Consider the following 15,005-nt stretch of genomic DNA (forward strand, 5'->3'; position numbering starts at 1 on the left):
CTGCTGAGCTGTGTATCTAATCCTCTCCTGTGTGATATTGACTGCTGAGCTGTGTATCTAATCCTATCCTGTGTGATACTGACTGATGAGCCGTGTATCTAATCCTCTCCTGTATGATACTGACTGCTGAGCCGTGTATCTAATCCTATCCTGTGTGATACTGACTGCTGAGCTGTGTATCTAATCCTCTCCTGTGTGACAGTGTGTATTTTGTCTAGTCTCTGCCTTATAAGACAAACCTTGATCCATACTGTCAGTGACATTGGATACTAAGCTGGTATTTATATTCCTGTAGTTTGATTATTATCTCTATTAATGATTGCCACTGCTTTCTATACATAGTATATATTAAAGTGGATGTGTCATAATTATTTTTTTCATCAACTGAAAAAATGTAAAGTTATTAATGGCTGAATTTTTTAACAAATATTTAACATTTTTGTAATCGTATAAAATATGAAAAAATATTTTAAAGTTTTAATATTTTCAATTTTTAAACATTAGGGGGAGAAGCTGCTAAAATTTGCCATGAAAACCTATTATAATGCTAGCTCACTTTACGACTGTAGTAAATGTGGGCGGGGTCTGCTCACATGTGTCTGATGTCACTACTCCCCTCCCCTTCTGGGGTGTTTGCAAAAGAGTAATGGAAAATGAAGTGTAGGGCCTCTGGCATCACCCTTTCTGTTAGATGGTGCTGCTCTGCCCACTGTATCGCACATGATAGGATTAGATGCACAGCTCACCGGTTACTACTGTGATCCGAGCAGAGCCGTCAATTCATTGTGGTTCTCAAAGCACAAGCGCTGCTGCACTGAACTTATCCAGTGACGTGTACTCGCAGCTGGATGAAGTCACTGCCGCAGCCCTGGTGCCGGGTTTTGATGAGCGCTCACCGGTAATAACTGTGATCTGAGCAGAGCCGTCATGTCATTGCAGAGCTCCGATAACAGTAATTATAGCTGAGCATAGGTCCAGGCACCATGGCTGTGGCGGTGACTTCATCCAACAGTGAGTATATGACACTTGCCCACTTGACACCATGGCGCACTCCCAGTATACAGCTATGAGATCATTTGCTTATTATCTTTATTGATCATTGCTATTGATAAATATCTACATCTGTTTTGTCAATGAAGGTGGCATGCATTATTTAGTAAGCCTTACATACGCATTGTAATCGATATCATATGATTCTGAGCTGGTATCTAGAAGATTAACATTAGTGTCTCTTGCTTATTATCTCTTTTAAATTTATAAATTTAGGTTTTCTATAAATACAAACGGTCATCTCTGACATGCGCTACTGGGTTGGAATCTTGAAGGTGAAATTTCTGTCCCTTGCTTATAATCGCTACTGATAATCGTCATCCTTAACCCTTCTGGTTATGAGGATATTTTACATCCCTTAGTTGTGAATGGCACACGGTTATGAGTTACTTAGACATGTGTTGTCATTTCTAGAAAGTAGACTTACGGTATTAGGAGTATGTTGGAAATGATAATGCTGTCACTTGCTAATTATCATTTACCACTAATAATTATATATGTCTCCTTTCTCTATGCATACACAGGATAAAGTATTGCATTACCCAAACATGCGGGTTGTGACACTGTGGTACTGAGGGGGTATCTAGGAGGTGTCATTATTCTTACTTGCTTATTATCTCGATTATTGATCATCAGCCTTGTCACATTTTCTTGTATGCTTCTAGTTTGTTAATGAAGATAACATGCACCATTTAGGAAAACAAAGCTGTCTTCTTGAGGATATATTATTCTCCATTACTATCACTTGCTTATTATCCTTTTTTATTTTGATTCTTCTGATTATAAAAATGTTTGGACTTGGGTTGTCATTTCTAGTCCATACACCTATAGTATGGAGACTACCGTAAAAATGACTTTACTATCACTGATTATCGATTTTTTTTTTTTTTTTTATTATGATTATATACACAGTTATCAAGTAAAATAAACATAAGGATTGTGATTTCTGAGATGGTACATTGCTGGAAACATTGCTGTCACTTGATTATTATCTTTATTATTGTCTTGCCAATTTTTCACATTGGCTTATGTAAATTGAGTTTATCTATGAAGTCAGCATGCATCAATAAGTTAAAAAAAAAGTCTCACTGTGCCAGCCTGCTGTTTTTGGAGCACATGGATGTAATACTCCATTACTGTCACATGCTAATTATCCCTATTATCATTTGTCAGTAATGATCTGTCTGATTTTTAAAGCATTATGCATCTTCAATCAGTGTGTTATGTGTTACATTAGACATGTGTTGTCTTTATTAAAATACAGACCATTAGCATTGGATGGTATCTTGAAAATGACTTTTTACTGTCACTTGCTAACTATCAATTTCCACTTATGATTGTTTACATGAAATCTAAAGATAATACTTAACATTGAGTAAAACTAACATGCAGATTGTGATCTTTGACATGTGGCACTGAGACGTTCTTTGCTGTCACTTGCTCATTGTCTCTCTTATTGATTGTCAACTTGTCACTTACGCTTATCTAAATAAACTTTGTCTATGAACATAGAATGCATCATTTAGTAAAACAAAGCTTACTGGGTTGGGTGTCCTTTTTGAAGCAGAGAGATATGATACTCCATTACTGTCACTTGCTCATTATCCCTATTAATCATTAACTGCTCCGGTATATAGATAACTTGCATTGTTTGCTGAAACAGGGCATGCTATATCTGGCGGATGTTTATGTGGAATATTCTATGGCCTATACTTTCCCATGTCATCTTTTTCCTTTCTGAAAGAAACATATGTAGATCATGCAATGGTACGAGATTACAGCTGTCATTACGAGATAGCGGCCTCTGCAGGATTAGACAATAAGAAGCTTAATTTGGAGTGATTTGCTTTGATTTGTGAGATTATCGACTAACACCAGAGTTGTAATCCCCATACTCTGTTAAAACGTTCCTCCTCTTTTGGTTTTCCTGGCCGTTTTGTGGCTGATTTTGTCGGCTGCAGGCACTACATAGAGGATAATGGGTTTCCTACCCCCGGGATGATTATGGCTTGTAGAGCGTCATATAATGTGCAGAAAAATCCATGTTGTTGCCTCGGACAAAGGGTTAACGTGTTGCTACCGACCTGGTGGGCACTATCGCCAGTGGGACTGAACACATTAGTCATAAAGGGCCACCGTGCAGGGTGTGTGGATGTGCTGCCGGAGACCACACCGTCCCATGCTGCCGCAGCTGCCTGCTGGAGAGTCCTGAGACTTGTAGTGCTACAGGGTCCATGAGAGGTCCGACAGCAAGTGAGCAACAGAATGATAAATGCAAATGACATATTGATTTATAAAAAGTGTTCAGTCTCCTGGAAATGTTTTTATAAACTGTGTATCAGTGCGTGGAGCCCGTATCTCGGGGTGCGGAGCCTGTATGTGAATCCGTGGAGTCGGTGCGTGGAGCTAGTGCATCTGTCCGTGGAGCCTGCATGTCTGTGTGTGGATCCCATATGTCGTTGTGTGGAGATTGTACGACGGTGCGTGGAACCCTTACATGTGGGTGTGGATCTCCTACATCGGAGTTTGGCGATCGTACGTCAGTGTGTGGAGCGCATATGCTGGTGGAGCCCGTATGTCAGTGCGTGGAGCCCATACATATGGTAGGTGCGTGGAGCCAGTACCTTGGTCTGTGGAGCCCGTACGTTGGTGCGTGGAGCCCGTATGTTGGTGCTTGAAGCCCGTACATTGGTCCGTGGAGCCCGTACGTTGGTGCATGGAGCCCGTACATTGGTGCATGGAGCCCGTACATTGGTGCGTGGAGCCCGTACATTGGTGCGTGGAGCCCCTACGTTGGCTCCTTGGGCCCGTACATTGGTGCGTGGAGCCCGTACATTGGTGCGTGGAGCCCGTACATTGGTGCGTGAAGCCCGTACATTGTTTCATGGAGCCTGTACATTGTTGCATGGACCCGTACGTTGGTGCTTGAAGCCCGTACATTGGTCCTTGGAGCCCGTACGTTGGTGCATGGAGCCCGTACATTGGTGCGTGGAGCCCGTACATTGGTGCGTGGAGCCCCTACGTTGGCTCCTTGGGCCCGTACATTGGTGCGTGGAGCCCGTACATTGGTGCTTGAAGCCCGTACATTGGTGCATGGACCCGTACGTTGGTGCGTGGAGCCCATACGTTGGTGCTTGAAGCCCATATATGGGTGCGTGGAGCCCGTATGTTGGTGCTTGAAGCCCGTACATTGGGGCGTGAAGCCCGTACATTGGTGCGTGAAGCCTGTACCTTGGTCCGTGGAGCCCATACATTGGTGCGTGGAGCCCGTAATTTGGTGCATGGAGCCCGTACATTGATGCGTGGAGCCCGTACATTGGTGCGTGGAGTGTTATGATCCGGTGACCTTGGAGCCGCATGAGACTTTCTCTGGAGTAGGTACCTGTACTGACCGCAAATCCTGAACTGACACCGCAACTAGAAGTAGCCGTGGGGTGTACCTAACACGTCCTAGACACAGCCGGAGGACTAAATACCCCTATAGATGGAAATGGGAATTCTATCTTGCCTCAGAGCAGAACCCCAAAGGATAGGCAGCCCCCCACAAATATTGACTGTGAGTATAAGAGGAAAGACACACACAGGCAGAAAACAGGATTTAGCAAAAGAGGCACTTCTAGCTAAATAGGAAAGGATAGGACAGAATACTAAGCGGTCAGTATTAAAACCCTAAAAATATCCACAGCAGATAATACAAATATACTACATCTAACTAAAGACATAGAATGTGTATCTGCATCTCCAGAGAATCCAGCATGACTGAAAAATCCAAACAAAGTCTAAGCTGGACAAAAACACAATGAATTGCACTGAATTGTAAAGCACACTGCATGTGTGCTGCAGAGACAAAAAAACAGACACTTATCTTAGCTGAATTGACAGCAGGGCATGAGGAGCCAGACAGAGATGCAATCCCTCCAAGAACAATGGACAACTGGCAAGGACTAATGGATCCTGCACACCTAAATACCTAGTAGAGCTGCAATCATCAGAAACACCTGCCCTAGATTACAACCCAGAGACAACTGCACTACCACCAACAACCACCGGAGAGAGCCCAAGAGCAGAATTCACAACAGTGGAGCCCGTAATTTTGGTGCATGGAGCCCGTACATTGATGCGTGGAGCCCGTACCTTGGTGCATGGAGCCCGTACATTGATGAGTGGAGCCCGTACATTGATGCGTGGAGCCCGTACATTGGTGCGTGGAGCCCGTACTTTGGTGCATGGAGCCCGTACTTTGGTGCATGGAGCCCGTACATTGGTTCGTGGAGCCCGTACATTGGTGCTTGAAGCCCGTACATTGGTGCATGGAGCCCGTACATTGATGCGTGAAGCCCGTACATTGGTGCGTGGAGCCCGTACTTTGGTGCATGGAGCCCGTACATTGTTGCATGGAGCCCGTACATTGGTGCTTGAAGCCCGTACGTTGGTGCGTGGAGCCCGTACATTGGTGCATGGAGCCCGTACATTGATGCGTGGAGCCCGTACCTTGATGCGTGGAGCCCGTACATTGATGCGTGGAGCCCGTACATTGGTGCGTGGAGCCCGTACATTGGTGCGTGGAGCCTGTACATTGATGCGTGAAGCCCGTACATTGGTGCGTGGAGCCCGTACATTGATGCGTGGAGCCCGTACATTGATGCGTGGAGCCCGTACATTGGTGCGTGGAGCCTGTACATTGATGCGTGAAGCCCGTACATTGGTGCGTGGAGCCCGTACATTGATGCTTGGAGCCCGTACATTGATGCGTGGAGCCCGTACATTGGTGCGTGGAGCCCGTACATTGGTGCGTGGAGCCTGTACATTGATGCGTGAAGCCTGTACATTGGTGCGTGGAGCCCGTACATTGATGCGTGGAGCCCGTACATTGATGCGTGGAGCCCGTACATTGGTGCGTGGAGCCTGTACATTGATGCGTGAAGCCCGTACATTGGTGCGTGGAGCCCGTACATTGATGCTTGGAGCCCGTACATTGATGCGTGGAGCCCGTACATTGTTTCATGGAGCCCGTACATTGGTGCGTGGAGCCCGTACATTGTTTCATGGAGCCTGTACATTGTTGCATGGACCCGTACGTTGGTGCGTGAAGCCCGTACATTGTTGCATGGACCCGTACGTTGGTATGTGGAGCCCGTACATTGGGGCGTGGAGCCCGTACATTGGTGCGTGGAGCCCGTACTTTGGTGTACGTCTGTATATTTCTGGGAAATCAGATGCATATGGCTGCTGAGGGCTGATATATTTGTACGGGCACTGTATATTGCTGTGACACCACTAGTGGTCGTGCGGTATGCCACGGTGGTCGGACACCTTTCCCAGGCTGGCAGTGAGTGGGTTAATGCCCTTCCTCCCACATGTGCAGATTGCAGATGTTTGGCACCGATTTTACATGCGGCAGTCGTGATCGAGCGGAGACGAGTGACTCAGAACTGTGTGTAATCTGCGGATCGTGACTGCTCGTCTATCGGCGCACATCATAGCCGCCATCCTGCTCCTCGTTCCCCGTGTTGTCGCGGGGGTTGTCAGGTGAAGGTCCCCGGACTTCAGCTCCAGAATCACCTCAGGACACAGCAATGATCAGTGGCTCCAGCCCACCTACATTGTCCGCTGTAGTCTGCGGTAGTCTGAACTCCAGGAAGAAGAGATGTCACCGATTCACCAGCAAAAGAACTACTGCGGACAGCGATTGGCTGCAGTGGTCAGGTGAATGACCAAGTCATTGGATGACTCAAATAATGATCATCACAGCTGGTTGCTGCAGCCAATCATAGTCTGCAGTGGTCCTGCTGCTGGTGAAGCGGTGACGTCTTTGCTTCCAGCTCTGGATCCAGGTTTGTGCCCTGGTAATTCGTTTATGGTTTACACATCCATGTCACTAGGGAAACATTGATTTTTGCCCAGACAATCCGTTTACGAAGATTTTCAGCTTTAAGACTCCTCTTTGGCCTTGTTTATCAAAACTGTCTTTGTTACCCATAGCAACCAATCAGATCGCAGTTGTCATTTTACCAGAGCTGTTTAAAACAAGAAAGCTGCGCTCTGATTGGTTGCCGTGGAGAACAAGTAGGCCGTAATAGGAGGAAGAGACTTCTGTAAACTGTAGGAAAGATAAACCAATCACAGCGCAGCTTTCATTCTATATTCTGCTCTTGAAAAATGAAAGCTGCACCGTAATTGGTCGCTAAGGGCAAAAAAAAAAATAGTATTTGTTTTAGACAATTTTCATCCATTTGCCCCATTATCTCCATCTTGCCTTGATTCCTGCCCTGATGTGGCTTCATCTACGGTCTACAGGCGAAAACAACTCCCATCAGACAACGGCTGCTCCCCGATCAGCGCCGCGCCGGGGTTTTCTGCCCTAACACACAATCGTTCATTACCATTTGTTACTTATTGATGAGCGGCCTCTGATTTAATGTCTCTGCACCAGGCTGAGCGCAGCTCTGAGGGTAATTTGATCCAAAGCATCTGTCCTGAGAAGGTCGTAAGCTCTCGCTCTGTGACACTGGATGGAGACGGCTGTGATCAGAAATTTTCACGTCTCGTTACAGGTTCTCTTAGATTTGGTCTGGACGGTGACTGGGCCATTCACACATGAATATGCTATGACCTAAACCCTCCATTGTAGCTTAGGGTCATTGTCCTGCTGGAAGGTGAATCTACGCCCCAGTCTCAAGTCTTTTCCAGCCTCTAACAGGTTTTCCTCCAGGATCGCTCTGTATTTAGCTCCATCCATCTTCCCATCATCTCTTACCATCTTCCCTGCCCCTGCTGAAGAAAAGCCTCCCCACAGCATGATGATGCCACCACCATGCATGACAGTGGGGATGGTGTTTTCAAGGTGATAATAATAATAATAATCTTTACTTTTATATAGCACCAACATATTCCGTAGCGCTTTACAGTTGATGTTCAGTGTTGGGTTAGTTTTTTTGCCACACATAGAATTTTGCATTTAGCCCAAAAAGTTCTCCTTTGGTCTCATGAACCAGAGCATCTTCTTCCACATGCCATTTAGTGGACATAGAAAACATGTGGAATAAGGAGCTGTGGTCAGATGAGACAAAAGTAAAACTTTTTGGATGAACACTATGTGTGGCAGAAAATTAACACTACCCATCACCTTGAAAACACCATCCCCACAGTCAAACATGGTGGTGGCTACATCATGCAAACAGTGAATATAGGAAATTTTGAATATACCTATAAAATGAAGGCACTTTTGTGATGGGACCCTAAACCTAATAATTATCGATGACACTTCTCCCGGGCTAAAAGATACAAATGTTATGGGGTTGTTTGGTACCTTTATATTGAGGGTTTATTCTTAGAATAGGTCGTCAGTATCAGCTTGGTGGAGGTGTGACACCCGGCACCCCAAACCAATCAGCACCTTTAAACAACATGCTTTTAGTGCCACAAACCTGCCCAACTCACAGATGCCAATGAGCCCTGGGGTTTCTGTTTCATTGCTGCAACTTAATATGAGAGATGTGATGATGATTACGCCATATGTATCAGGCTCCCATCAGAGCGACTGCCTGAGGACAGGATTGATTATTTTTTTGGTCTCTGCCATAAAAGTATGTTAGGGACATCTAAAAAAAGGTCCTCACCCCTACTCCTAGAAATGGATTGCTGAAGGCGACTGCTGCAGTTTTATGGAGGAAAGCAGGTCGGATTGGAGTAAATCCAGGGCCGATCCTGACACTTCCCAAAAGTGACCAGTGTCATCATAACTTCCATCCACGTCGCTCATCAGACGTGAAGTGCGAGATGAGCGGACATGTAATAGTCTCTATTTACAGCTCACATTGCTTCCTCTTATGATTTGATACCTGGTTCTGGATCAAGAGGAAATTGGTCACTTGAGATGTTACTGTCTCCATTACGCAACCTTGTGTCACATCTCGTTATGTGCTGCTAATTCCCGGTAAAGTGGCCACATGAGCGACCCCGATCCTCCAAGGAGAGAGCGACGCGATGTTATATTATACTACTGCTACGAAACTTATACCGTGACCCCTGCGACAACTGCTTATTCCTCTGATGGAATGAGACTACTAATAATGCAATCTATGTTCAAGAATACAACTACTGTAATACTGCCCCTATGTACAAGAATACAACTACTATAATACTGCCCCTATGTACAAGAATATAACTACTATAATACTGCCCCTATGTACAAGAATATAACTACTATAATACTGCTCCTATGTACAAGAATATAACTACTATAATACTGCTCCTATGTACAAGAATATAACTACTATAATACTGTCCCCTATGTACAAGAATATAACTACTATAATACTTCCCCTATGTACAAGAATATAACTACTATAATACTGTCCCCTATGTACAAGAATATAACTACTATAATACTTGTTATGACCCCAATGGCAGAGGGTCTCAGGAATAATCGCTAAGTCTGCAAACACAGAAAACCAGCTCATAGGGCAGTGGTAACTGGGCTGACCATATATCTAATCCTAGCACCACAAATACCAGCAGCCGGGGAACGTTCCTACGTTGATCCTAGACGTCTCGCGCCAGCCGGAGAACTAACTAACCCTAGAAGGGAAAAGAAAGACCTTTCTTGCCTCCAGAGAAAATCCCCCAAAAGTTGGATAGAAGCCCCCAACAAATAATAACGGTGAGGTAAGAGGAACAGACAAACATAAGAATGAGCTAGGTATTTAGCAAAGAGAGGCCCACTAGCTAATAGCAGAATATAGAAAGATAACTTATATGGTCAGCAAAAAACCCTATCAAAAATATCCACACTGGAAATTCAAGAACCCCCGAACCGTCTAACGGCCCGGGGGGAGAACACCAGCCCCCTAGAGCTTCCAGCAAGGTCAGGAATCACATTTAGTACAAGCTGGACAAAAATGAGAGCAAGCAAATAACCCAAAAAAACAAAGAAGCAGGACTTAGCTTAATTTTGCACGAACCAGGACCAGCAGATAGGAGCAAACAGAATGTGTCTGATTACAACGATGCCAGGCACTGGACTAAGGTTCCAGGAGGTTTATATAGCAACACCCCTGAACTAACGGCCCAGCTGGGTGCAAACTGAGGGAAGAAAATCCCAGAGTCATATCACTAGTAACCACAAGAGGGAGCCAAAAAGTCTAATTCACAACAGTACCCCCCCCTTAAGGAGGGGTCACCGAACCCTCACCAAGACCACCAGGGCGATCAGGATGAGCAGCGTGAAAGGCACGAACTAAATCGGCCGCATGCACATCAGAGGCAACCACCCAGGAATTATCCTCCTGACCATAGCCCTTCCACTTGACCAAATACTGAAGCCTCCGTCTGGAGAGATGAGAATCCAAGATCTTCTCCACTACGTACTCCAACTCGCCCTCAACCAACACCGGAGCAGGAGGCTCAGCAGAAGGAACCACAGGCACAACGTAGCGTCGTAACAAAGACCTATGGAACACGTTGTGAATGGCAAACGAAACCGGAAGATCCAAGCGAAAGGACACTGGATTAAGGATTTCCAATATCTTGTAAGGACCGATGAAGCGAGGCTTAAACTTAGGAGAGGAGACCTTCATAGGAACAAATCGAGAAAACAGCCACACCAAATCCCCAACACGAAGTCGGGGACCCACACCGCGGCGGCGGTTGGCAAAACGCTGAGCCTTCTCCTGTGACAATTTTAAGTTGTCCACCACATGATTCCAGATCAGCTGCAACCTATCCACCACAGAATCCACCCCAGGGCAGTCAGAAGGCTCCACATGTCACGAGGAAAAACAAGGATGGAAACCAGAGTTGCAGAAAAATGGCGAAACCAAAGTAGCGGAACTAGCCCGATTATTAAGGGCAAACTCAGCCAACGGCAAGAAGGTCACCCAATCATCCTGATCTGCCGAAACAAAACACCTCAAGTAAGCCTCCAGAGTCTGATTAGTTCGCTCAGTTTGTCCATTAGTCTGAGGATGAAAGGCAGACGAGAACGACAAATCAATGCCCATCCTAGCACAAAAGGATCGCCAGAACCTGGAAACAAACTGGGATCCTCTGTCAGACACAATACTCTCAGGAATGCCGTGTAAACGAACCACATTCTGAAGGAACACAGGAACCAGATCGGAAGAGGAAGGCAGCTTAGGCAAGGGCACCAAATGGACCATTTTTGAAAAGCGATCACATACCACCCAGATGACAGACATACCCTGAGACACCGGGAGATCAGAAATGAAATCCATGGAAATGTGTGTCCAAGGCCTCTTCGGGACAGGCAAGGGCAAGAGCAACCCGCTGGCACGAGAACAGCAAGGCTTAGCTCGAGCACAAGTCCCACAGGACTGCACTAATGACCGTACATCCCGTGACAAGGAAGGCCACCAAAATGACCTAGCCACCAGATCTCTGGTGCCAAAAATTCCCGGATGACCTGCCAACACCGAGGAATGAACCTCGGAAATGACTCTGCTGGTCCACTTATCAGGAACAAACAGTCTGTCAGGTGGACAAGAGTCAGGTCTACCAGCCTGAAATCTCTGCAACACACGTCGCAAATCAGGAGAAATGGCCGACAAGATTACTCACTCTTTAAGAATACCAACAGGTTCTGTGACTCCAGGAGAGTCAGGCACAAAGCTCCTTGAAAGAGCATCAGCTTTCACATTCTTTGAACCTGGTAAATACGAGACCACAAAGTCAAAACGGGAGAAAAACAATGACCAGCGGGCCTGTCTAGGATTCAGGCGTTTAGCAGACTCGAGATACATCAAATTTTTGTGATCAGTCAAGACCACCACACGATGCTTAGCACCCTCGAGCCAATGACGCCACTCCTCAAATGCCCACTTCATGGCCAGTAACTCCCGATTGCCAACATCATAATTCCGCTCAGCAGGCGAAAACTTCCTAGAGAAGAAAGCACATGGTCTCATTACCGAGCAACCAGGGCCTCTCTGTGACAAAACGGCCCCTGCCCCAATCTCAGAAGCATCCACCTCGACCTGAAAGGGAAGTGAGACATCAGGCTGGCACAGAACAGGCGCCGAAGTAACCGGCGCTTCAACTCCTGGAACGCCTCCACGGCTGCAGGAGCCCAGTTAGCAACATCAGAACCTTTCTTGGTCATATCCGTCAAAGGTTTAACAACGCTAGAAAAATTAGCGATAAAACGACGGTAGAAGTTAGCAAAACCCAAGAACTTCTGAAGACTCTTAACTGACGTGGGTTGAGTCCACTCATGAATAGCTCGGACCTTGACTGGGTCCATCTCCACAGCAGAAGGGGAAAAAATAAACCCCAAAAAGGGAACCTTCTGTACTCCAAAGAGACACTTTGAGCCTTTAACAAACAAGGCATTCTCACGCAAAACCTGAAACACCATCCTGACCTGCTCCACATGTGAGTCCCAATCTTCAGAGAAAACCAGAATATCATCCAGATAAACAATCATAAATTTATCCAGATACTTCCGGAAAATGTCATGCATAAAGGACTGAAATACCGAGGGAGCAATAGAGAGCCCAAAAGGCATCACCAAGTACTCAAAATGACCTTCGGGCGTATTAAATGCAGTCTTCCATTCATCACCTTGCTTAATGCGCACAAGGTTGTACGCACCACGAAGATCTATCTTGGTGAACCACTTGGCACCTTTAATCCGGGCAAACAAGTCCGACAACAGAGGCAAAGGATACTGAAATTTAACAGTGATTTTATTCAGAAGCCGATAGTCAATACAAGGTCTCAAAGATCCGTCCTTCTTGGCCACAAAAAAGAATCCCGCACCAAGAGGGGAAGAGGATGGACGGATATGCCCCTTCTCCAGAGACTCCATGATATACGAACGCATTGCGGCATGCTCAGGTACAGACAGATTAAATAATCTTCCCTTAGGAAATTTACTACCTGGGATCAAATCTATGGCGCAGTCACAGTCCCTATGAGGAGGCAGAGCACTGGATCTGGACTCGCTGAATACATCCTGATAATCAGACAAATACTCAGGAACTTCCGAAGGAGTAGAGGAAGCAATAGACACCGGCGGGGAATCAGCATGAATTCCCTGACAGCCCCAACTTGATACAGACATAGCCCTCCAATCCAGGACTGGATTGTGGGTCTGTAACCATGGCAGACCCAAAACGACCAAATCATGCATTTTATGCAGAACAAGAAAACGAATCACCTCCCGATGTTCAGGAGTCATGCACATGGTCACCTGCGTCCAAAACTGCGGTTTATTTTCCGCCAATGGCGTAGCATCAATACCTCTAAGAGGAATAGGATTTACTAACGGTTCAAGAACAAAACCACAGCGCTTGGCAAATGACAGATCCATAAGACTCAGGGCGGCACCTGAATCCACAAACGCCATAACAGGGTAAGAAGACAAAGAGCAAATTAAAGTCACAGACAAAATAAATTTAGGTTGCAAATTACCAATGGCGACAGGACTAACAACCCTTGTTAGGCGTTTAGAGCATGCTGATATAACATGTGTAGGATCACCACAGTAAAAACACAACCCATTCTGACGTCTATGATTTTTCCGCTCATTTCTAGTCTGAATTCTATCTTGTTGGGGGCTTCTATCACATTGCATTAAATCAGGTGTTTGTTCAGACAACACCACCAGAGGATTAGCGGTTTTGCGCTCCCGCAAACGCCGGTCAATTTGAATAGCAAGCGCCATAGAATCATTCAGACTTGTAGGAATGGGGAAACCCACCATCACATTCTTAATGGCTTCAGAAAGGCCATTTCTGAAATTTGCGGCCAGAGCACACTCATTCCACTGAGTAAGCACGGACCATTTCCGAAATTTTTGGCAATACACTTCAGCTTCATGCTGACCCTGAGAAATAGCCAGCAAGGCTTTTTCTGCCTGAATTTCAAGATTGGGTTCCTCGTAAAGCAATCCGAGCGCCAGAAAAAACGCATCAATATTTGCCAAATGCCGGATCTCCTGGCGCTAGCGAGAAAGCCCAATCCTGAGGGTCGCCCCGCAAAAAAGAAATAACAATTTTAACTTGCTGAGCTGAATCTCCAGATGAACGGGGTCTCAGAGAAAGAAACAATTTACAATTATTCTTGAAATTCCTAAACCTAAATCGGTCTCCAGAAAACAATTCCGAAATAGGTATTTTAGGTTCAGACATAGGACTACTGGTAACAAAATCTTGTATGCCCTGCACACGAGCTGCCAGCTGGTCTACACTTGTAATCAAGGTCTGGACATTCATGTCTGCAGCAAGCACAAGCCACACAAAGGTAAAGGGGAGGAAGAGAGGAAAGAAAAAAAAAAAAAACTCAGAATTTCCTTTCTTATTATCCCACTTCTGCAATGCATTAAACATTCAATGTTGGCCTGGCATACTGTTATGACCCCAATGGCAGAGGGTCTCAGGAATAATCGCTAAGTCTGCAAACACAGAAAACCAGCTCATAGGGCAGTGGTAACTGGGCTGACCATATATCTAATCCTAGCACCACAAATACCAGCAGCCGGGGAACGTTCCTACGTTGATCCTAGACGTCTCGCGCCAGCCGGAGAACTAACTAACCCTAGAAGGGAAAAGAAAGACCTTTCTTGCCTCCAGAGAAAATCCCCCAAAAGTTGGATAGAAGCCCCCAACAAATAATAACGGTGAGGTAAGAGGAAAAGACAAACATAAGAATGAGCTAGGTATTTAGCAAAGAGAGGCCCACTAGCTAATAGCAGAATATAGTAAGATAACTTATATGGTCAGCAAAAACCCTATCAAAAATATCCACGCTGGAAATTCAAGAACCCCCGAACCGTCTAACGGCCCGGGGGGAGAACACCATCCCCCTAGAGCTTCCAGCAAGGTCAGGAATCACATTTAGTACAAGCTGGACAAAAATGAGAGCAAGCAAATAACCCAAAAAAACAAAGAAGCAGGACTTAGCTTAATTTTGCACGAACCAGGACCAGCAGATAG

The 15,005-nt window shown here is 45.7% G+C and overlaps 1 protein-coding gene across 5 annotated transcripts in view; it reads left to right on the forward strand.

The window, feature by feature from the left end:
- EFR3B (EFR3 homolog B) overlaps positions 1-15,005 on the forward strand; it is a 109,409-nt gene that overhangs the window by 16,935 nt on the left and 77,469 nt on the right. Inside the window, exon 1 of one of the 5 annotated variants that reach the window (XM_077291766.1) lies at positions 7,265-7,347. The exons of 3 other annotated variants lie outside the window; for them this stretch is intronic. In XM_077291766.1, coding sequence (XP_077147881.1) covers positions 7,323-7,347 — 25 coding nt within the window. In that variant the 5' untranslated portion in view covers positions 7,265-7,322. Of the gene's footprint in view, positions 1-7,264; positions 7,348-15,005 lie in introns of those variants that run through there. One more of the 5 variants, XM_077291770.1, reaches the window with a different exon arrangement.

Source organism: Ranitomeya variabilis, chromosome 2 (assembly GCF_051348905.1).
Source record: "Ranitomeya variabilis isolate aRanVar5 chromosome 2, aRanVar5.hap1, whole genome shotgun sequence".
Taxonomy (NCBI): domain Eukaryota; kingdom Metazoa; phylum Chordata; class Amphibia; order Anura; family Dendrobatidae; genus Ranitomeya; species Ranitomeya variabilis.